The sequence below is a fragment of the Thunnus thynnus genome, chromosome 6 (assembly GCF_963924715.1).
Source record: "Thunnus thynnus chromosome 6, fThuThy2.1, whole genome shotgun sequence".
Classification (NCBI taxonomy): Eukaryota; Metazoa; Chordata; class Actinopteri; order Scombriformes; family Scombridae; genus Thunnus; species Thunnus thynnus.
In genome coordinates, this window is record NC_089522.1 from 21,166,894 (window position 1) to 21,188,373 (window position 21,480).

The window sequence follows — 21,480 nt, forward strand, 5'->3', positions numbered from 1 at the left end:
GGCAAATCCCTGCATGTACAACTCGAAAATCAAGAGTAATGAATAATGTCACTTTATGGAAAGTGGAAGGGATAAAACAGTCATAGAGATGTGATTATTCACATGCTACAAATGTATAGCGTAACTAATATATGACTAATATATATTTAAACTATGCTAGGGCTCATTCTTAATACAAATGCACGTTTTCCCTCAGAGGTCATCTCTTAGCTCCATTTCCTGCATATTTTTTCTCACTTGAAAGCAGCCTGGAAATCAGTAATCTCACTGCACACGGGTGATAATTTATCAAAAGCAGGTTTACTGATGATCAGATAAGGATCTTGCCTTACTATTGTGGCACACTGTTGATAGAATTAACATAATGCAAAGGTAAGTTTCCTTGAACATTAACATAAAGGTTCCCTTCAAGACCTTCTTTCTTAAATGCACCAATAACAATCATATTTCGTGTTTATTAGACCTTAACGTCGGCACTGGTTTCCCTTATTGCATGCGCCCTTACTTCCCCCCTTAATGTGTGACCTCTTAAATGCCACAGATGTTAAGACACCAATGCTATAAAACCTTATTAAAACTACCGGCTTCAAGCATCATTCACACTTGATTAAAGAAGGACACAAAACTAAATTTGAAGTTTTATTTATAGGAAAAATACCTTTAGATACATACAAGCTGTACATAAAATGTCTCAAGAAACTGAATGCAATAGTCTCCTTACGGAAAAGAAAACTAGTAAAGTGAATAGATACAAGGCAAAAAAAATGAGAGAAATCATGAAATGTTTGCACTGCTTTCAAAAAAGTGTGCAAAAGCTAGGCATCAGTTTTCACAATGTTGAGAGTTTGACCCCACCTGGAAACACAAAATTTTAAATGAAAATATTTGAGTTGCTTTTGTTTGTTATTTAACCGTTATTTCATATTTCCAACGTTTCTAAGTTCTCGTTCCAGGATTTAGCCAGATTATTTGTATTCCAAGGGTTGAAGTTTACTGTATTGACAGAACACCACATCAGTCACCGTTATAAATCCTCAGTATTGTAACATTAAGTTAACTTGAAATTTTCACGGTACGATTGGACCTGTGCCGTTTTCAGCAGCACGAAAGCCCTGCCGTCTTTTCAAGAAACATCCACTGAACCCAAATCCTTTACGTGGCTCATTAATAGGATGCGAGAGAACACAATGGTAGAGGCCCGTAAAAGCCTCATTATGTCATGTGCTAACACTGAGCAGGTGCATCAATAGTTTTGTTACAGTGTCCACACTAGTTAAGGTTTCTTCCGCGATTCAAGAGCACCAAACTGATTCAATTTCTTCTATTTACATAATGAAATCAGGAGACGATGTTCACGAATGGCACTGCTGTGTGGCATTTTGGTCATCAGTTTATGTTAAAGTAAAACCTGACGGTGGGTTTGACGTTTGATGAACCATCGGCAACATGTTTGTGCATTACATTAGCTGCCTAATTCAATACTTTTTTCTTTTTTCTTTTTTTTTTTGGTGATTATTCCAGGCGTTCTGGCGAAGTCCAAGCTTGAGAATGCATTGTATCATTTTTGCAACACAAATGCAGACCCACAGCTCTGCAATGTAAGCCTTTTCCCCTACAAAGTCTAATCTGTGACCAAAAAGAGGCTTACAAAAATGAGTGAGTCGATATCAAATGGAGAGGCTCGTTTAAAGAGTCGTCAATATGATAAAATATAAAACTTTTCTTCACTACATCTGCACACTGGCCATCTCACTCATCATCAAGCCCACTCATGTTTTATAAAACTATATCATATACAATCATTTTAGCCCACCGTTGTTTTTTTTTTGTTTTGGGGGGGGGGGGGTGATCTCCGTTGGTCCTGTCACTTACAGTCCCACAGTGTGCAGACACCTACTGTTTCAAACTGGCAGTGCTCCAAGTTATCTCCCACCTTATCTGCTGATATCATCCTCTCCTCTTGCCTCCTGTTCTGCAGCTCAAATATCTATGAGGCAGAAGTCTTGACATGTTGTCCGGTTGCTCCGTCCCAGACGCCCGTCGCTCCTCACTCATTCAGGGATAAGATGATGTCATCCTCAAGGTCAGAGTTGTCGGAGCTGTCTGTTGTTTGACGGACAGAAACAGATTTAGAAATGTGTTGATACAGACTTGATGCTACATATGTCAGAGGCTGAGGAGTAAAACTGCCCAAATGGCAAAAACAAAGCAGGTTCGGCACAATGTGAAAGAGCTCTATATTCTTTTTTTCTGTCTTAAATTGGTGCTCTCTCTGTCATTCTTTCAAAGCCTGGAACACGCAGAGACAGCGTTTTTTAAATTCCACTGACAGAGACAACATTGACCAGACAAGTGTGAAAATCTAGGAACTGGAACAAACATCAGCATAGTTGCATCATTTACCTGAGACTGCAGATCAGGACCAGTGTTCATTTTGTCAATAAAATATTCAATGACAAAAACAAGACTAAAACTAAATAAAAAGTAACTTTTGAAAAACTATGATGAAATGTGTTGAATGAGATGAAAAATTTTTGGTCAAAAAGCTAAACAATAACATGAAAGACGGACAAATGGACAAAAGTCTTATTCAACGACCTGCGTGCATCTGTGGAATCACACACTGTAGCTCTGATTACTAAAATAGTATCTTCCACCACCTAAAAACATCTCTTCAGAAGCTGATTTAGCCGTCTGACTTGTTGCACAAATGTTAAAAAGCATCTTGCATTCAATAATGTTACATCTCTGCCAGTAATGTAGTCTGATGTTAGCGCTTCTTGGAAGAAACTGATTTATGGACTAAATTAATCTCCAATCTACTGAGAATTAGACAAGAAGCAGCAACAAAACAACAAAACAGCCAGACAAACTATGAAAATGTGCAGGCAGCACACTGACATTTCAGCACGTCGGTGATCAACTATCTGAATCTTCCTTTAGATGTTCGCTAAAGAAATATCACTAAGTTAGTCGACGTTTTAGCTTCTCCTCTCGAGCTAAACCCAGACATTGAACAGTATTAAAGGTAATAGTGGAGAGTGAAACAGCTCCAGGAAGACCTCAGAAAATGAAAGATAACTATCAAATATTTGAATAAACATAATAATAATCAACTTTACACAGCTCATGTATGACATTATTTCCTGCTAGTATAAAAAGATGTATGTTGATTTCTTGTGTACTAACAGCAAAAAACAATATACTATAAAGAAGAATATAGATATAGAATATATATACTGTACATAAATATATCTATGTAGTAAGGTATTAGAACAAAGCAAGTCAGTTGTAATTCTACTTGAGTGTGTCTGAACAAGTAAACGTGCCTTTTCCACTGACCTCGCAACAGACAAGAACAACACTTGTAACCATGGTAACTGTACACAATGAAAAATGGCTCTAGCCTCAAAGTGCTTAGAAGACATAAAAGTTAAAAATGCATGAAGAAAATTGGACTAAAGTTTCACGGACAAAACCTCACTAAGATGTCTAGTTTTTAAAAGGAAAATATTTAATTATGTGTCAAGACCCTTCAAGGACTTGTATCAATATAACTTGGAAAAACATTTTAAGACTTTATAAGAACCTTTAGACCCTCTTCACATAGTTCACTAGAAGCACTACTCACCGTTGTCTCCATCCAGATCAACATCATCATTATCAGAGTCGTCCTCATCATTATCGTCCTCGTCCTCGTCATCTCCGACGTCAACGTCTTCTTCCAGCAGACGAGCCACCTCTTCATCAGAGGGAGAGAATTCATCGTTCCCGTCATCCTCCTCTTCATCGTCCTCATCCTCGCCACCGTTCTCATTCTCTAGCTCGGCGATGAGGGGATCTGTGTCGACATCATCATCAGAGTCATCGTCATCGTCGTCGTCTTCCTCCTGATCGTCATCCTCCTGGTACACCAATGACAGAAAAAAGTCAGGCCAAGTCGATTTTGTTTATTTGGAGACTGTTATATCCAAATAAAAAGAACTAAGTTAGAACCTGATCCTCCTCGTCCTCCTCCTCTTCCTCTGCAAGTCTCTGCCGACCAACTTCATACAGCCTGCAGACGGTGTCAGTGTTGACAGAGTCTTGGTTCTTAGGAATAGATTGAGGAAGAAAAGGAAATCCATTCATATATTTTATATTATATATACACACAGTATATATATGTATGTATGTATATATGTGTGTGTATATATATATATATATATATATATATACACACACACACACACATACACACATACATATATATATATATATATACACATATATACATATATATGAAATAAAGATAAATGAATCATCACAACCATTGACAAAAATAATTGAATTTTAAAGATGAAAAGAAGTTACCTCGATCACAGCTAGGTAACAGTCTTTTGTATCTGTGCAAAGGTCAAATATATTCCTCTTGACGTCAATAGTGGCTGAGTGGAGAGCAAAGAACACGTGTCAGTAGTAAATCTCTACAAATATTACAATACCTGACATGAATAAATAAAACATTTTATCTATTCATCAAGATACTCAAAGTTGCTTTATATGCCTGTTTAATTACAGTAATTAAACATGATTACTACTACAGTGTATAATATATACATGATGAATGCACTAAAGTGGGACAAACAATAACTCTCCAAACTAAATCCTTAATTATCATGACAACATGGAGGAAACTTCAGGAAGTCTTACCAATTGGTTTGTAGTCAGTGGCATTGAAGGTCCTGAACGATGAACCAAACGGACTTTTCATCTGCATCTCCATCATGTCGTCTTCATCGTCAGCCTGCAACATTGCTGTAAAAACAAGGAGCCACAGAATGAGAGGCAGAAATTAAAAACTGTGCACAGCGAGCTGGTTAGGGACGGTTCTGGCTCAGAAGCAGCTCAAGGGTTTGTTGTATGGGCAGAGCCATTACGGTGCACCCATGGCTCTTCCTGTGAGGTGGTGTGAACCAGCTGGTTCTCTCTGTTGCCAGTCCAACACTGAGCCTTCTGCCCATATGGCTCTTACTGACTCTGTGGCATCGAGCACACACACACACACACATACTCACCTCTGCGGGCTCCGTTCACACCTCTCTCCAAATACACACATGCTCACTTTGCTTGATAATTACAAGCCTTCCGCTAAAACACCTTTCACACACTTGCACTGACTGTGGAGTGAGCTGTAGGCTCGATGACCGACTGCTCTACGTTTCCCATCATGCAGAGGATTCTGTATTTACCTCCATAGATGACAGTGCCGTTGTTGTTGAAGACTATTCTGCACTGGTCCAGTGCAGGAACTGTGTGGAGCAGGTGGAAGGTCCGCAGATCCCACTGAAACTCAGACTAAGGACCATTACATTCTTTTTCATTTGGATTGACTAAGTCTGCTGTGAATTTAATTACACAGCAATTAAAACTATCCCCAGGGTAGTAAAATCAATTTTTAGTGCAATAAATATTTAATGTTTCGCAGAGAAATAAAAGCTCAATAGTCATCCCATCCTCTGAGCAACTACAAATTCAATCACTGATACAACTGTTTCTTGTCCTGTCAGATTTATGGAGCATTCTGCTAAGTCCAATGTTAAACATGCACTCTTTGAACCGCAATAATGCAATCAATATTAGCTGTTAATTTTAGTTAAAAAGACATGAATGAAGGTTATTCAAATGCAGCAAAATTTTTTTCCTCATGGTGATTTTCTTTCCCTAAAAAATGAACAATCATCTCAGCAACCTTTAAGAGTATATTTGGAAGACTAAAACAAACATTTCCTATCTCTTTCATATGCATATTTGGAACCACCTATATTATGAAAATTGATGCACTCATTGTACTTTCTCACACCTTGGAAAAGGCCTTAAATTGCATTTTTTTGAGAGATTAGGACATTTGTGTTTTACTTTACTCCCCAATCGAGACAAAAAAAACTTCACTCTTTGCTTGAAAGCTCCAAAAACTGTCCAGCTACATCCTAAAATACTATTAACAACCCAAGTGTTCAAGACTCAAGGATACAATCTCCGTGTTGATGATGACCTCCAGGCTGTTGGGGTGGAACACACCACTGATGTTCATGTTGAACTTGTCAAACTTGTGGATGGCCTGAGCCGTGCGCACGTCCCACAGCACGCCGTCGTTCAGAACCAGGTCGTCTGTGGGGTTGAAGGTGGCGCAGTTCCTCTTGTAGTTGTTGGCCAGGTCTGGGTTGTTTAGAGTCAGAGTCACCTGACCCGTTTGGATGTCATAAATCTGGCGAAGAGAAGCGCTAAATGTGAGCGTTCACCTGTTTCCCTCAAATGATGGGTTATGTTTTTCTTATTAAAAATTTCGTACTGTCATATTTTTAAAAAATGCTGATATACATACACGTGCTATATTTTCCTTAGTTCCAATGACACGATCTTGTGACAGCTTACTGAACTCCACATAATGGTCTCCCAGGAAGGAGTGCCTGAAGACAAGAACAACATTTGGACATTTAATCGAAAACATGGAGCCATTGTGAGTATAAAAGCTGAGCAGTTTAAACCTTATAATTGCTTAAAGACATTGTAGAACAACTCTGAATCAATCAACAGAGTCCCAGTATTGCCTTGGTTAAACTGTGCGGATGAATGAAGCCAAGTGCTTGTGTTCCATGAACTGAAGACTGCAACCCTCAGGCTGTTAGCGTGCATAATTAAACAGCATGTCATCCCCTTTCGGCAGCTCCCTCGTACGACAGCATAAAGCTGCTGTAACACTGGGCAGAGGAGACCACATACATGGGGACAGTGGGATCACAGACAGGCACAAGTCCCTAATTGAGCTGTTGATCAATAGTCTTTGGTCAGAGAGCAGTCGAGTGGCTTCTGGCAATTTTGCACTTCAAGTGTTTTAATATTTAGGATTTTTATTTACAAGCATGCATTTTGTATTAGCAACCATGTAGCTGGTAAAAATACAAGTTAATTCTTTTGTTGAAACACCACTTACTTCATAATGAACACTGATTTCATGCCCCACAGTGCAGACAGAGGGTAACTCCAGGAGGCTGACGTTAAAAGCAGGGAGCCATCCTAAAAAAACAAAAATAGGATGGTTTAATGTCTTACATGTTAGAGGACTGGTAAGATTACATTCAGCGACAACAGCTAGACATGAAACTGTTGATATACTGGTAGCTTTCTCTACTGACCCGTGAGGGCTCCAGGTGAGTGATGGCTGAACTGTGACAGCTGTAGCTGGCTTCCTCCTGGCCTGTAAACACATTGTAGAGTTTGAGCTGCCCTGTGCACGTCCCGAGCATCAGGAACCGCTCACGAGCTGAGAAGGCACAACACATGAATCCGCTCTCATCCTCATCAGCCTCCCTGAACACGGAGATGGGACGGAACCTGAAAAATGGAAAATACAGAGTGTAGAGAAATGATGACGGAGGATGGTTAAGTAATCTCATTTTTCAATGATTCGGGAATGAAACATTAATTTAACACCACAGAAAGTTTTGGATACTAACCGGCTGAAGATGAGATGTCTGTCGAAGCACCCTCCATCTACTCCTCCGTATTTAGGATATATAACTCTTCGTGTGTGTCTGGATGTAAAGTTGGTGGGTGCTTGGCGTCTCTGTTTGGGCTCTGGGCATTGATGGGGGGTGAAGAGAGAGAAAGGCGGGCAGGTTGCGACAGGGTTTTTACAGCGTGCATGCTGTTCCCTCAGGTACTCTGTGATGATGCTGTCTAATGCAGGGGGGGAGGGGAGGTGTCTGTCAAACTGCTTCTTCATTGCTGGACTCTGGCTGAAGGCGCCATGGTCAGACTTCTGCCTCAGTACCCGAGGTTTCTTGCAGCTCACTGTACCACACCCTGTTTGCCGTTCCCGAGAGAAAATGATTCGGCCGATCAGTGGGGAGCCATTGCTACAGTGGGGCACAGATGTTGAGGGGAAAGCGGTCGAAGAAGACCCGGCGGGTTGTGATGTAGAAGGGCGTGTCGGTGGATGGCTGGATCCTGGGGTGGATGAATGAGAGGGATGGTTGCCATGTCTTGACCCAACACCGTTGGCCAGCCGTGGGGTGCGGGGTAGAGTGGCAACAGGGGAGGCAGTGGGAGGAGGAGCGACAGGAGGGAAAGCAGAAGTTGAATGTGAAGAATGAGACAGACATGCCATCGGGAGTTCTGCCTCCTTGGTGAGCGTGTTGGCCGTGTCATGGAGGCCTTTTGCCACAAGGTGGTTCCTAATAAGCAACAACAGCTCTTTCTCAGGGAAGGTGATCCTGGACTGAGCGACCACGCTGGCCCTCTGCAGCCATGCCAGAGACACGTCCGTACCGATCAGCAAGGGCTTCCCAGAAATCCTTTCTATCAGCTCAGCCGCAAACTTACAGAACTTGACATGTTCGCTGCGTTTGTCCTGGAGCACAGGCTCCTTCATGAGCTGCTGGATGTGTCCGCTGCTAAACAAAGGCAGCTTGCTGATGATCTGCCTGACAGAGCTGGAGCGAGACAGACCCACCAGAGCCTTACAGGCCAGAGCTCGGATCTGATCTGCATCTGTAATGGGCATTTTCACCGTCAGCAGGGACAGCAGCACCTACAGGACAGATTGAGAATTCAAATTAAAAACAGTGATAGAACCAAGGCCATGTTTGAAAAGAATTAGAAAGGCTCCCAACTGAGTGAATTTACCCAGTAGTGACTAAGTAGCAGCTATCATAAGAGGTGGACAAATTCTCTACATGCTAAGGAAAGTGCTTCCTTTGCCATCTCTTTTATCCTGGAAAACACAGGATTGTTGTTTAAAAAAGCATGGGAGAAACTGCTATGCTGCAATTCTTTGCTCAGGCAGCACAAACTTACAATAATGGCATTCCTGAACAAGTGGATTCTACCTGTCAGCCTTTATATAAATACTTGGCTTTAATAATAAAACGTGTTTACGAAAAACATATTTATCGAACCAACAAAACATTTAATTACATCTTGTAGTGTTTGTTTCATGTTTACACCAAGTTTTCTTGGAGTCTCTTAGCATGATGGTTGTCTTTTCCTGACTACCAATTTTACAGCCTGAAGTTAAAGACATCCGTCTTTTATGCAATGGGTAAGTTGATGTCAATTGATCCCACAACATTTTTCTCTCACTGCCTGGAAATTAGCATGTCATAATTGGACCCCAAATCTCCTGATGTGCAGCTCAGCGCCTCGTATGGCATCTCTTTCACATTCCGTTCATGAATGTGTGTCTTTGTGGGTGAATGTGAGGCTTTAAAAAGTGCTTTTCACTGTTCTCTGGACAAAAGGATCTATATAGATCCAGTCCATTTATCATTGGTCCCTCACCAGTTGACCACTGCAGCACTTAAACGCACCTGTCATGATGCACTGGTACAACTTCAGACTCTGTGTCTTACAGAGTGACCCAATACTTTGCGGTCACCTTTTGTCAACATTGTAAAAAATGCCAAGTACAGCCTTAAAAAAATAAAAAATCACAAGGCTTTAGTGGCTGGCATAATTTAACTCTACCTTGATGCCATTGTTGGACTGCACCACATTCCACATCTTAGTGAGCACATTCTCGCTGGCTTTGGTCTGCTGGGGAAGGCGACGACGGGGAGTGCCTGCAATGAACTTGCCAATGCTGGACATGCGTTTGTCTGGAGCGCAGACGCAGTTGATGACGACCTGCAGAGCCGACTTCTGAATCTCGGCATCGTTCACAAACACTTCTCCCTCTGCCACCGCCAGGACTATACTCATTCCTGAGAGGAAAATCCAACAGTTAAATAAAAAAAGCTTGCAGAAAAATAATACTTGGAGACGTACCATCTCTCAGCAGAGCCGGACACAGGTTTTATGAAATAAACAAAAATGAAAACACAAAGCTACTGCATGTTATTACATTCTGTTGAGGCTAATAATAATTTGAATTTTATTGCACTTCATTTCCAAAAAGCAGTCAACTGCTCAGCTTGATGCTCACAACATGAAATCTTCTAGGACACTGCACCTATTTAGGGACTATTGGCTGTATTTTGTAGTTTTTTATGTGTTCTGTTTCATATAAAATACATAACACTTCAGTTTACACATATTACATTCAATTTCTGACTAAAAGTAATGTTTTGATAGATGGATCTTAGCTGAAATAGCATCACATTCTGATAACACCTACCAACACTGGAAACAGTAGACCCTCCCTCATCAAGCACAGCAACAGCCTCAGACAACAACAGCTGGGTCTTTGGAACAACTGTGAGGATACTCAGGATGTCGAGGGCATACCGCACTGTGTCACTCCTGCATGATAAGAAACATAATCACATTGCTCAACATCTGGGGGTCAAAACTGTTAAAACATGTAAAACAGAAATGGTTTTAGTTAATTACGAGCATTACTGTGGTCCATACCTGCCATAGTAGGTCCTCCATTCACAGGCAATGGAAATGAGCTGCAGGAGGAGCTGGACACAAGACAGTTTGTGGAAGACCTCTGCTGGTTCCCAGTACAGTCGGAGTGGGCCGTACTCTATCAGAAACTCCATCATTTCCACCACCTGCTCACGGCTGTAGCTGACAGCCTGGGGCACGAGACAAGAATGCAAATGATCACTACTGAAACACAAACTCTCAAATGAATCTCGATTACAGCTAAAGCGTAAACAGCGATTTCAAATAATATCTGTATAATTCCTTTTTAAACATTTAGATTAATAAGTCCAGTCATGAAAATTCTCACTTAACCATTGTCCTCTGTATACCTTGTAGTAGGGCTGGGAATGAATGGGAGCACCCCCCTCTGTGCGCTGCAGAGATTGCTTCACCTGCTCCACCTTGATTGCCAGATGTGCCTCAAAGTACCTGCGAAGGGCCATGCAGGTGTGCTTGGCTGTCTGCCTGCTGGAGAAAATCTCATCATCACTCAGCAGCGCTCCCTGGTCCTCAGGGTTCAGGATCTCCAATGTGCTAATCTGGAAGCAGTCATATCATACATTAGTACGCAATCAGCATCTGTTATGATATGTTGTGATATTGCATTTGGCAGCTCAGTATTTCAGTTCTGTAAAATGTATTTTCTATGAATGATACAGATGGTTACGTTTACATGGTTACAGTGTGGATCACATCAGGCGAACTGCTGGTTTTGTCCTACCAGATTGACAAGGCGTCGGAGCCCGTCTTGTTTGTCGAAAAGCTCCAGGACGGCTCGGAACGAAAAGGAGATGGAGAAGAACATGGTGGCGTGGCAGCAGCCAGATGCATGCGAGCACTCCAACAGCCACAGCGTGTAACCAACCACATCTGATAGGATGGAGTGGGGCAACATGCACACCTTTAGAGGAGAGGACACAACAATGAATGCAAATGTAAGCTGCTACTAGAGCTAGAAAGCAGAAAAAACAATAATTGTGTGTCTGTTAGATTTTTTTGTTGTTGTTGTCTTAAACAGTACAGTATATGCACTGTATGTACTAACAAGAAATGTTTGACAACGATGATTTATAAATGTGGGTATGATGACATGAAGCAGTAGATGAATTCATTGTTCACTCATATGGAACAGACTTAAGTTCATAATGGTGTCACTTAAAATACTTAAGATAATCAAGGCATTGTATCACAATACAATATAATGACACATTTCCAAGCTCTAGCTCCTACAAACAGTTCATACGTTACCATTTTGTCTTTATCATAGTTACTGGTTGTTGCAAGAAAGTTGCAAGAAAATTCTGATCGGCAAATTGTGGCAATATTACTGATTCCACTGTGTATTTGCATCTTGTGTGTCTTTCTGTACCCTTTCCATGGCGTCCTGGTTATAGGCAAGGTAGTAGAGGCACAGGGACACTCCAGTGGCGGCCATAGATGGCCTGGGGATTTCCAGCAACTTCTGAACTCCTCCATGAGCCACAAACTCTGCAGCAAACTTCTTGTGCAGCAGCAGAGACGCTAGGTACTGTGAGAGAGAGAGAGAAAAGTAGAGAAGTTATTCTAAAGGAGCTTGACCTTGCATTTTGGTACAATGGAGGGGCTTGAATACGTCAATTGCATGAGAGAGATGTTACCTTGAGAGCCTCAAAGGTGAGCTGCACATCATTGGTCTGCTTTAGATCCATATAATGCATGAGCAGCTCACGAGCTCCCATCTGCATGAACACTGCCAGGAGCTGCAGGTAATAGGAGGAGGAATGGGCATAGAAAACACATAAATCATGACAATCTGATTTACTATGAAACCCTCTAAATTGGCTAGTTGCCACAACAGCTCATAGCATCAAAAGAGAATCATTTCTTTAATCATAATTAAGGAACGCTGACATCTGCTGGTAAGTCTGTGAAAAGACAAGAGAAACAAATACATCGCCTGGAGTGATAAACAAAGTAGCAGCTACACATGCTGCATATTTTATTATACACTCTGTAGGCTGATGGTAATGGACTAACCTCCTGATATTCCCCCAGAGGTGTGAGATACTGCAGGATGAGTCTCTGCTCGATCTCTGGGGTCAGGGGGTACAAGTGATAGTTGTTGCCAATCACCCAGGGGCTCATCTCAGACCAGCTGCTGTTGGAAAGCTCGCTGAAGTTCCTCTCTGGCTCTGGCAAAGAGAAGTTTAGTTTCTGTTTTGAGCACCTGCCACTCTCCCTCTCCGCCCTCCTTTTTAGGTAACTGCTCCCATCAGACATGCCCTGGTGTATCAGTGAACCTGGGGCAGACATGGGCTTCATCATGGTTTTAACAGCCGAGTTGGTGCGGCTGCTGGTCTTATGTGGGGAGTTGAGACGGAACGAGAGCTCGTTTTCAGGCTCGATGGTTGAAAAGGGAATTTCGCCATCCCCGTCTGGCCCCGTCCCCTCCCTTTCAGCCCCGTTTCTGTCTGGTGTGAAGGGCTTCTCTTCAAAGCCTCCGTCGACAGTCTCCTCATCCAAAGGTAACAGAGGTTCACTCAAAGTCTTCCTGGGGCTGGGGCGTTTGATTTCCCTTTTGTTCTCAGCATCCTTATCCTGAAGCTCACGCAGCCGATGCAACATCAAAGGCACCTGTCAAAGTAAAGCATGAAAAACAAGTTGATGGACAGTTGCTACTTCACACCACCTACCTACTGATGATGAGCAAATATCTCTGATGCTTTGTTGGATAACACAGTTTTATCACTCTATATAATACCTTGTCTATCACTATGTTCTTTCACATGTTTCATTAATATAAAATTGACATTCAAAACAGCAGAATCCCCAACTGACCAAAACAGAGTTCTCCTCCCTGTAGTTGGCTGCTATGTCCTGGTTCTCCATGGCTCCCGCCAACAAGCCTGTGGCATAGATTCTGAGGGGCTGCTCGGCCTCCTGAGCCCACTTAAACAGCCTTTCAACAATGCCCTCCTGAGAAGAACAACGGAGAATGGAGGATGACGAAACACATATTGGAATACAAAGTTTATTTGTGTAAGAATTTCAACCACTTCTTAATCTGAAAATCAAAAAATAAAAATGTTGAGTGCCTATTTTTCTGTGTAAATTGCACAAATGGTTCTGAATGAACGTATCTAGATGGTTCAGTATAGTCACTTTTCAAATGAACCTTCAAAAAGACTTTGTAACTTTTTAAAAAAGTCAAGTGACAGTTATCTATCTATGTCCGCAAGTCAATTTTCACAGGGTGGGGGTCAAAGTGCAACTAACCTGCAGGCTAAACTGGGACTCTAAAAATATTTCTTTGAAAACAGCGGATTGATGGGGTTGTTGGTCAGTTCCACTGACTCAGTGATAACTTGACTTTCTGCAGCTTTTCAAATCTTACCTCTAATGACCCTACTTCGTTTTGAACAAAGCATTTCAACTTCCTGTATCTTCTGCCCCATTTTCAAACAGCAGGGCGCCTGAGTGACAGTAAAATTCAAAACGAGAAGTCTCTTTTTATGCAACTTCCTCATTGTTGTGGTTGTGATGGCTGACTTTTATTTTTATCAATGCTAGGATGCTAAACACCAGTGTATAAAATCACCAGTAGAGGGCTCGTAAATATGTGTTACTTAAAGGATAGGTGGGTTCACAATTTTTCAAGTCTGTCTTAGTACAATAGTCAGGTGCCCAAACGGACATTTAAACAGGTTTTGCTCGCTGTAATCATTCCTCCTGCTCATACTGACCGTTAGAAGATCCCCTCCAAATGCACTTATTATTTAAGTGATAGTGGACAAAATCCAGTCCTTATTTTAACCAAATATGTATTTAAAAGTTTATCTGAAGATAATATGAGGCTTCAGCAGTCTAAGAGTTATGTCTTTGTATCTGAGCAGACAGTGTTTTCCTGTTCAGCTGCAGTGGAATGACTGTAACAAAAAGAGGGAATTTGGCACTGAAAAGACTAACTTTAACTTTGAAAGCCATTGAATTGATTTGACTCATTTGGAGGGCTGAAGCCTAACAGTAGCTTCAGAAAAACTTTTAAATACATTTTTGCAGGGAAGGAGGGCTGATGATTTTTGTCCCCATCACTTACATTGAAAGTGCATTATGAAGATATCCCTTAATGGCCAGTATGAACAGGGGGGATGATTACAGCAAGAAAACACATGTGTAAATGTTCATTTGGGTACCTGACTATTGTTTTAGAACACACTAGAACAATGTTGAACCTATCCTTTAATATACCAGTAAACCCTGAACCCTGCCATGTTCAAAAAGCATCAGGAAAACTACAGGAACATTACAGGTTGACATAAAAGCTGATATAAATGAAACACTGTGTTTGAATAAGAGAACAGAGAAACAACTAAATGCTGTTGTTTTATAATGAAGTCAGGAATAATGTACCTTTTCCTGAAAGACCACAGCTGTCTCCAGCCCAGGCATGATGTTCTGAAGCAGGCGACAAGCTGCTGCATTGAGGGAAAATTCTCTGCTGGTCATCACATAGCTATTCACAAGCTACAAAGGGAAGACAGAAAAAAAAAATCACGTTCCAGCTCAAATACTAAAAATGGCCTTTTATATTTTATGACAACAGTCTTCCTTCAGTCCATCCATTCTTACTGTGTTCATGAAGTCATCATTCTTGAACAGGATCTTGAGTAGGTGCCCTAACACACATTCTGGATCAGCTCTCCCTAGTGGCCAAGAGAGAAATGTCAAAAACACACACACACACACACACACAACACTTTTAAATCACCAGCAATCTTGCCATTAAGTGTTCTGTTTTCCTTTTCATACCGGGATGTCGATCATCAAAAGGGTCTGGGTCTGCTTTGTGGTACTCCTCTGTCTCCTTCTCAACAAGCTCTGAGATTCTGAAAGTTACAGCACATGCACATATTTTACCCCTCGTTCAGTCCCAATACTCTTAAATACAGTCTATGAAATTAGCTCAACATTTTTAAAAAAAAATTAACGAGAGGCATAACTACTTACTTGGTGATGATGTTAACCAGCTCCTGTGTGCTGCCTTCCTGTTCTCTCTCCCACTGTTCCAGTAGTGCAGTCAGCTCTGCCTTGGAGTCCACACTGGCAGATGCTGACGCCATAACGCTGCCTGTCAGGGTGGCAGGCACTTAATTAGTATCAATTTCATTATTCATGCATTCTTTACACTTACGTCTTCATTTATCTGCTACACTACAAAGGACAACGACAGAACGTGTTTTGCAGCATGTTGTGACTTCAAATAATAATAATAAAAAGTCAACAAAGACAGCACCGAGATACATCACAGGGAAGCATGACTTCAGTTCAACTGGTCGAGACAGTCAGAAAATATATTTCGCTTATGTCGAGAGAATAAAAATACGGACTCGCTCCATCGCCTCTCACACAGCTGCTGTCTGCAGGTGCAGCTGCCCTCCGGGGGCTGCAACTGTCAAACACACAACAACACGCACGACTGTTCCGTTCAAAGTTAGGGCACTGGTTAAATGTTTTACAAACTTTTCCGGTTTGGATAGAAAATGCAATCTTTACTCTAACACGTTCACTAATAGCCGATACTTGCTGTACTGTACTGTACTGTAGCAGACAGCTCTGCCTGTTGCGGTGTTTGATTAGCTACACTGTGGCTAAACAAGGAAGCTAAGCTATTTAGCTCGCTAGCGACACTCTCCAAGTAGCCATTAATAGTTTAATTTAAACCTGTGCTGTCCAGACATGCACAGCTTATCGTGTCAGATTCTAACCACACTTTAACCACCGGAGCCTGTCTGTACATGTAACCTAGCAGTAAGCTAATAGCTAGCAGCATCACAGGTAAACCTGGCTAGTTAGCTAGCATGCTAACTTTACCTCGTTGTTCCGCTCAGTTCTTCTTTGGTTTTGCCAAATCTGCCAAGACTTGTATCCACCGATATATGCTCAGACTTGACTGCTGCAAAGGTGACTAACTAGTTATCGATGGACATCTCACAACCAAACCCCTTGTTTTGTTGTAGCTTTGTGTTGACGGTTTATTATCATTATGGCGAACACGTTCCCCACGTCATCTCATGAGCGACTGTCCACTTTTAATGACGAAATGATTCAACAGCAAAACATTGCGAAATACAATTTATTCCAAAGCAAGTGTTACATTTTGTTTCCTGCAAAATCATACATTTTTAAACGATAATATTTACATTAACATAAAAACACGTGTGTCAAAATGATTTAAAAAACAGATTAGGTTCAAATACATATTACTAATATTAAAAAAACTGTTGCAAAAATACAATATTCTGTAACAAGTAGATGTAGTGATGATTAACAAGTTACAGCTGCTAAAGAAGAGCAACAATATTCAGGATTCAGGGAATATAATGTGATTATGGTTTATATTATGTCAGGCTATGCATACAAGAATAATAATGGCAATTAACAATAAAAATTACTTAATATGTTGCCATGAAGACTATTTTTTCAAGAAACTTTATCACTCATACTGACTTGCTGTGGGTTCATAGGTTAAATGCCTCGGTTTAACTCTGTTGAGCATCAAACTGTAACAATTCCCTTAGTAATTAACAACACTGACCTATAGGTGAGTAAAACGGACTTATTTGGATATCCAATGGCTTGGATTAGGACAAACCTTCATACACAACTGCTGCAATTACATTACAGTACAGCAACAGGTAGCAGGATAGTCATCTGTATGAACTTTGAACTCATTCCCATAAACAAAATAAATGTGTGATTTCCCTTTCCATGAGTAGGTCACCTTGGTTACGGGGATCAGCTCTATGGTTTGACGCTGGAGACAAAGAAGAAAAATATAGGCATGTTAAAAAAACGCAAAATTAGGCTTTTATCACATGTACAGTCCATTACATTGCCAAGATATTTTTTATTATATTGAACTATTTTACCATAAATAAAGTAGATGCTGTTACCTGTTGTAGAATGCGTGAATTCTGGGAGTACTTGGCCTGGTGCTCACTGACAAGACGCTGTGCAGCTTGCACCACTGCAGGGTCTGGGAAGCCAATCAATGGGTATACCTGCACAGGGTGATCAAAAACATATTTATCAGTGCTGAATTGCTGTCACTGTTTAAATGACATTCATTTATTGGTTGATGGATCAAGAAGGATAACTTGTGTTTTATTTATTGTGAAGGGTGCAAAGAGGGACACACACAATTATGACCAATTATGTATATAGGATCGGTATTAGGCCGAATACTGTCTAGTCTATGTTAAAGCAGCAGCAGCTTCAGCCCTTTGTCACCATCACACAGGATGCATGTGGTTGCGCATGTAAAATGGAGGAAGAGAGAGATCTAAAGCATTATTAGACCCTGAAGGTTGCAGTTGTAAGTGTTGCATGGGCTGTGTTAACTGCTGTGTTGATTCAAATAGAAACGCATCTCTTTCATCAAAAATCATGGCTGAAAGGCACCCTGTGCAGACAGATTGTATGCCTGTTTGTGTAGGTATATAGAAAAGGTAAATGTTTGACAACTATCCCACTGATAAATCTTCATGCCTATCCCAGAGTTCAATGAGTGAGGCTACAATGTCCTCACTGAAATCAAAGAAATTTGTTTGTTACATGTTTTTAAAAAGCCAGATCCTCCCATATTATATATTGTGCACACTGAGAAAGTGATAAACAGTCTTTTACCATGCACTGAGAGTCTCTGAAAAGCTCCTTGCCAGACACCTTGCTCAGGTTATCCACCTGAAGTCCACTAGACTGTTCCACAACATAGTTATCAGAGTTGTTGGTCCTGAAAGAATGTACATAAAAAAACATAAAATCCAGTTTACTATACTCTAATTAACAGTACAAAGTAACCACAAAAGTTGATGTACTTCAAATTGTAAAAGAAAGACTATTCATTACATTAGATTAGTTAGACATTCTTCAAAGATAAACAATGTTGAGGAAATAGCACCATTTCACAGTGAGTTTGATGTAGACCAGAAGCTGCTGTTTTCCATGACATGTGTCACATTGCTTTGATCCTTGTCCATGACAGTGGATGCAACTGTAATAGAAGAGTGTGGAATAAACTCTCAGTTACTTTTAGAGAAAGCATTAACTCTAGTGTTTAGAAATGGCACTTACTGTCACTTATAAAACTCTTTTAGATAGAATCGGTAACACTTACTTTTCCCTCCCCCTGCCATTGCAGTGGCTGCATCGATCATCTCCGTGGCGGTAACCAGATCCATTGCACACCCAACAAACTTTCTGATAGGAACAAGAAAACAGAGCATATTGCAGAGCATAAGTGATCTCGCTATAGCAAACTTTCAATGAGGCCTGTGGACATTACTTACATTACCAGCACCGGTACAGTCTTTGCAAGGTTTTCGCCCCATTCCCATACAACCATGGCAGTTCTGTAGATGAAATGTTTCTCATCAGGTAAAATCTCTAAAAGCAATAACAGGATCTTTTTCTTCTATAAACATGTTTTATATATAATGTAGTGTTGTAATAATTTACCTTCATAGAAGAGGTGTAGGGAACCTTGATAACCTGCTTGTTATCCATAAAAAAATTGGATGATTGAGCTGGAATATCCCAAGGCCCAGGAGGTGTTTGGGCATATGCATCCACTGGCTGGCCTGATCCAAATAAAACAACATATTAGATTGTTACTGAGCAGTCAACCTACATAGCTGACTGACAGCAGAAGTAGTGTTGTAACAATTAACTGATTAGTCTATTGACAGACAATTAATCATCAATTATTTTGGTCATTAATTAATCATTAAAATTACAACATTTTATGGTTCCATTATACCAAAAGTTTGCTGCTTTTCTCTGTCGTAAATAATTGTAAATTTAATATTTTTGTGTTTTGTACTGTTGATTTTAAAAAAAAAACACACACAATTTGAAGATGTCAATTGGGGAACAGGAAAATTGTGATGGCTGTTTTTTTTTTCTTTACAATTTTCTGACATTCAATGATTAATCAAAACAATGATTGGCAGGTTAATCTACAATTAAAAAAATATTTAGTTACAGATCCTAAGCAGAAGATGCACATAGTAACAGTAACATACCACTGTACGGCTCATGACTCCATTCTGTAGATCTTGATTCAGTAAAGGTTTCCAGGCGATACTAAAATAAAGCAGGAGTGGAGAAATCAAGCAAGATCAGTAGTTTTCTTGCCGTGTCTGGTTATATTAAATGTTCTAATGCCATTTACTTAGGTTATTCATGCATTGAACATCCAAAATGACCATACAACCCATTACTTGTTTTGATTTTGAATCATCTCTTGCCAGTTTTATACACACACTAAGACTTTTTCCTCTTACCCTGTACGTATTGAATGCCTCCATGTTGGTGATCGTACCATCCTTTGCTGGCGCTGAACTGTAGCAGCACTTGCTGGAGGCAAACAGGACAAACGCGTCCCGGGCAGTTTCTTCAGTTATAGATGGAATACTGTAAGCAGTGAAGGAATGAGATACAGAAGGTCATACGGTCTAATGATTTAGAGGAAGTGATATTTATAAAAGCCCCTAAAGTACTGAGCTTGCATTAATTCTTAAAACACATCATGGACATATTTTCCAATATCCATAACAGTCATGTTGAAAGAAAGGAAATTGTTTGAGCCTTACTTCCAATGTGGTTGTTCAGACCCAGGTTGAGGCTGAGGAGCTGGGTAAGCAGGCATTGGAGGTGGCAGAAATCCACCTACAGCAGATATTTAAAGTTAAGATTAACTTATTGTGCTGTTTCATCCCTAGTGCTTTTTTTTTACATATATGTGACAGTATTGTGAGAGATGTCACTGAGGCTGTCAGTGGGACCAACAAAACGACCACGGACTCAACGATGCATACTGTACCTCCTCCTCCTGCCACTGTTCCTTCATAGCCAGGCATGCTGTCAAACATGCCAGCTGGAGGAGCGCTGGGGCCCTGGAACTCAGCTGCGGGTGGGGCGAACATAGCTAAAACAAACCAGAAAAACCAGTTCAGCCAAACGAAATGGATGCAGACTTTGACAAGGTTAAATCACGTGAAATTTTCATGCATTACACAAATGACTAGCCTTTAAAACACAATCTGTTAGAGACTCTACTATCCTCACTTTATCATTTCAGAAAATCCAGCTGAAATCTCGGATTGTGGCATGTTTCAACATGACAACACCATAAGACAGTGTAGTAAATGTGTGATTTACTGTACCTTGCCCCTCCATGTTATTATCCATTCTGAGATGTTTTACACCTACACTAAAGACTGACAGGTCGGGTTTGATCCTTTAACAACCTCTATAAACTTCTGTAAAAGTCGCAGCACTCACAACACCTCAGAGCTGCCGTAGAGAAGCACACCTCACATTACCTGTGCGTCAAGATGACGTACTCTGATGTGTGTGCAGATGCCTCTACTGCGGAAGTGGGCAACACTTGTAACACTTTTAATTCTGTGCATCCATGTAATAACGAAATTGGTCAAGATTCAGTGCTAAAACGTGTAGTTAAACATTACCAGGTCCCCCCGTTGCTGCTGGAACATAACCAGAATTGGCCGCTCCATAGGTTGTGCTCGGTTGACTGTAAGAGAAACGAAAGTTAAGGCCAAGATAGGAAAAAAAAAAGTGCGCTACAATTAGTTTGGAATCAAATACGCAGTAACGTTAAGCGACACTCACTTCATAATAGGCTGATACTCCATTTCAACGTGATGGACAACAGCAGAGAGGAAATAAAGCAGAAACGCCACCGAAAGTCATGAGGCTTTCACCCACACAGCAGTTTATCACCAATCATGTGACAGAAAAAAAACGCGGATTATTTACCTTTTATCACACCCACCCACAGTTGGTGTCAATCAGTCACTTCCTATAAACTGTTTGGTTTGAGGACTTGCGAGTCACAAGTGTATAACGAGAATTAGACGCGCTAAGTGCAGCGAAGCGTCTCCAGGAAGTGCGCACAAATCCGTTATACATGGCAGATGTGAGGTGTGGGCTTTAAACATGTTTTTTGTTCCATCACTTGATTTATAGTAAGCGTCGCTTACAACATGTGTGACGTTAATACAA

At 40.8% G+C, this 21,480-nt stretch overlaps 2 protein-coding genes across 4 annotated transcripts; both read right to left on the reverse strand.

Annotated features, from left to right (window-relative positions):
• Positions 1 to 626: 626 nt before the first annotated feature.
• LOC137184654 (DDB1- and CUL4-associated factor 1-like) lies at positions 627 to 16,452 on the reverse strand. Its single transcript, XM_067592523.1, has 25 exons — positions 16,264 to 16,452; positions 15,400 to 15,520; positions 15,202 to 15,278; positions 15,022 to 15,095; positions 14,803 to 14,916; positions 13,231 to 13,368; positions 12,430 to 13,026; positions 12,051 to 12,152; positions 11,783 to 11,941; positions 11,135 to 11,314; positions 10,743 to 10,952; positions 10,393 to 10,562; positions 10,157 to 10,281; positions 9,508 to 9,743; positions 7,497 to 8,572; positions 7,176 to 7,374; positions 6,974 to 7,056; positions 6,365 to 6,449; positions 6,014 to 6,247; positions 5,232 to 5,325; positions 4,693 to 4,797; positions 4,354 to 4,427; positions 3,997 to 4,092; positions 3,632 to 3,905; positions 627 to 2,103 (listed from the first exon to the last, which is right to left on the reverse strand). The coding sequence occupies exons 2-25, from the start codon at positions 15,510 to 15,512 to the stop codon at positions 2,048 to 2,050; spliced, it is 4,671 nt and encodes a 1,556-aa protein (XP_067448624.1). The 5' UTR covers positions 15,513 to 15,520; positions 16,264 to 16,452; the 3' UTR covers positions 627 to 2,047.
• Positions 16,453 to 16,881: 429 nt separating this feature from the next.
• On the reverse strand, positions 16,882 to 21,464 carry ssuh2rs1 (ssu-2 homolog, related sequence 1). 3 transcript variants are annotated; one of them, XM_067592525.1, is made up of 14 exons: positions 21,235 to 21,464; positions 21,088 to 21,104; positions 20,925 to 20,989; positions 20,276 to 20,380; positions 20,046 to 20,121; positions 19,737 to 19,866; positions 19,476 to 19,536; positions 18,910 to 19,031; positions 18,741 to 18,803; positions 18,569 to 18,651; positions 18,353 to 18,445; positions 18,079 to 18,184; positions 17,346 to 17,453; positions 16,882 to 17,206 (listed from the first exon to the last, which is right to left on the reverse strand). In XM_067592525.1, the coding sequence occupies exons 2-14, from the start codon at positions 21,090 to 21,092 to the stop codon at positions 17,066 to 17,068; spliced, it is 1,158 nt and encodes a 385-aa protein (XP_067448626.1). In that variant the 5' UTR covers positions 21,093 to 21,104; positions 21,235 to 21,464; the 3' UTR covers positions 16,882 to 17,065. The 3 variants fall into 3 exon arrangements, with proteins under 3 accessions (XP_067448626.1, XP_067448625.1, XP_067448627.1); XM_067592524.1 differs by having other exon boundaries at positions 21,088 to 21,464; XM_067592526.1 differs by lacking the exons at positions 20,925 to 20,989; positions 21,088 to 21,104; positions 21,235 to 21,464 and adding an exon at positions 20,619 to 20,918.
• Between the last annotated feature and the right edge of the window lie 16 nt (positions 21,465 to 21,480).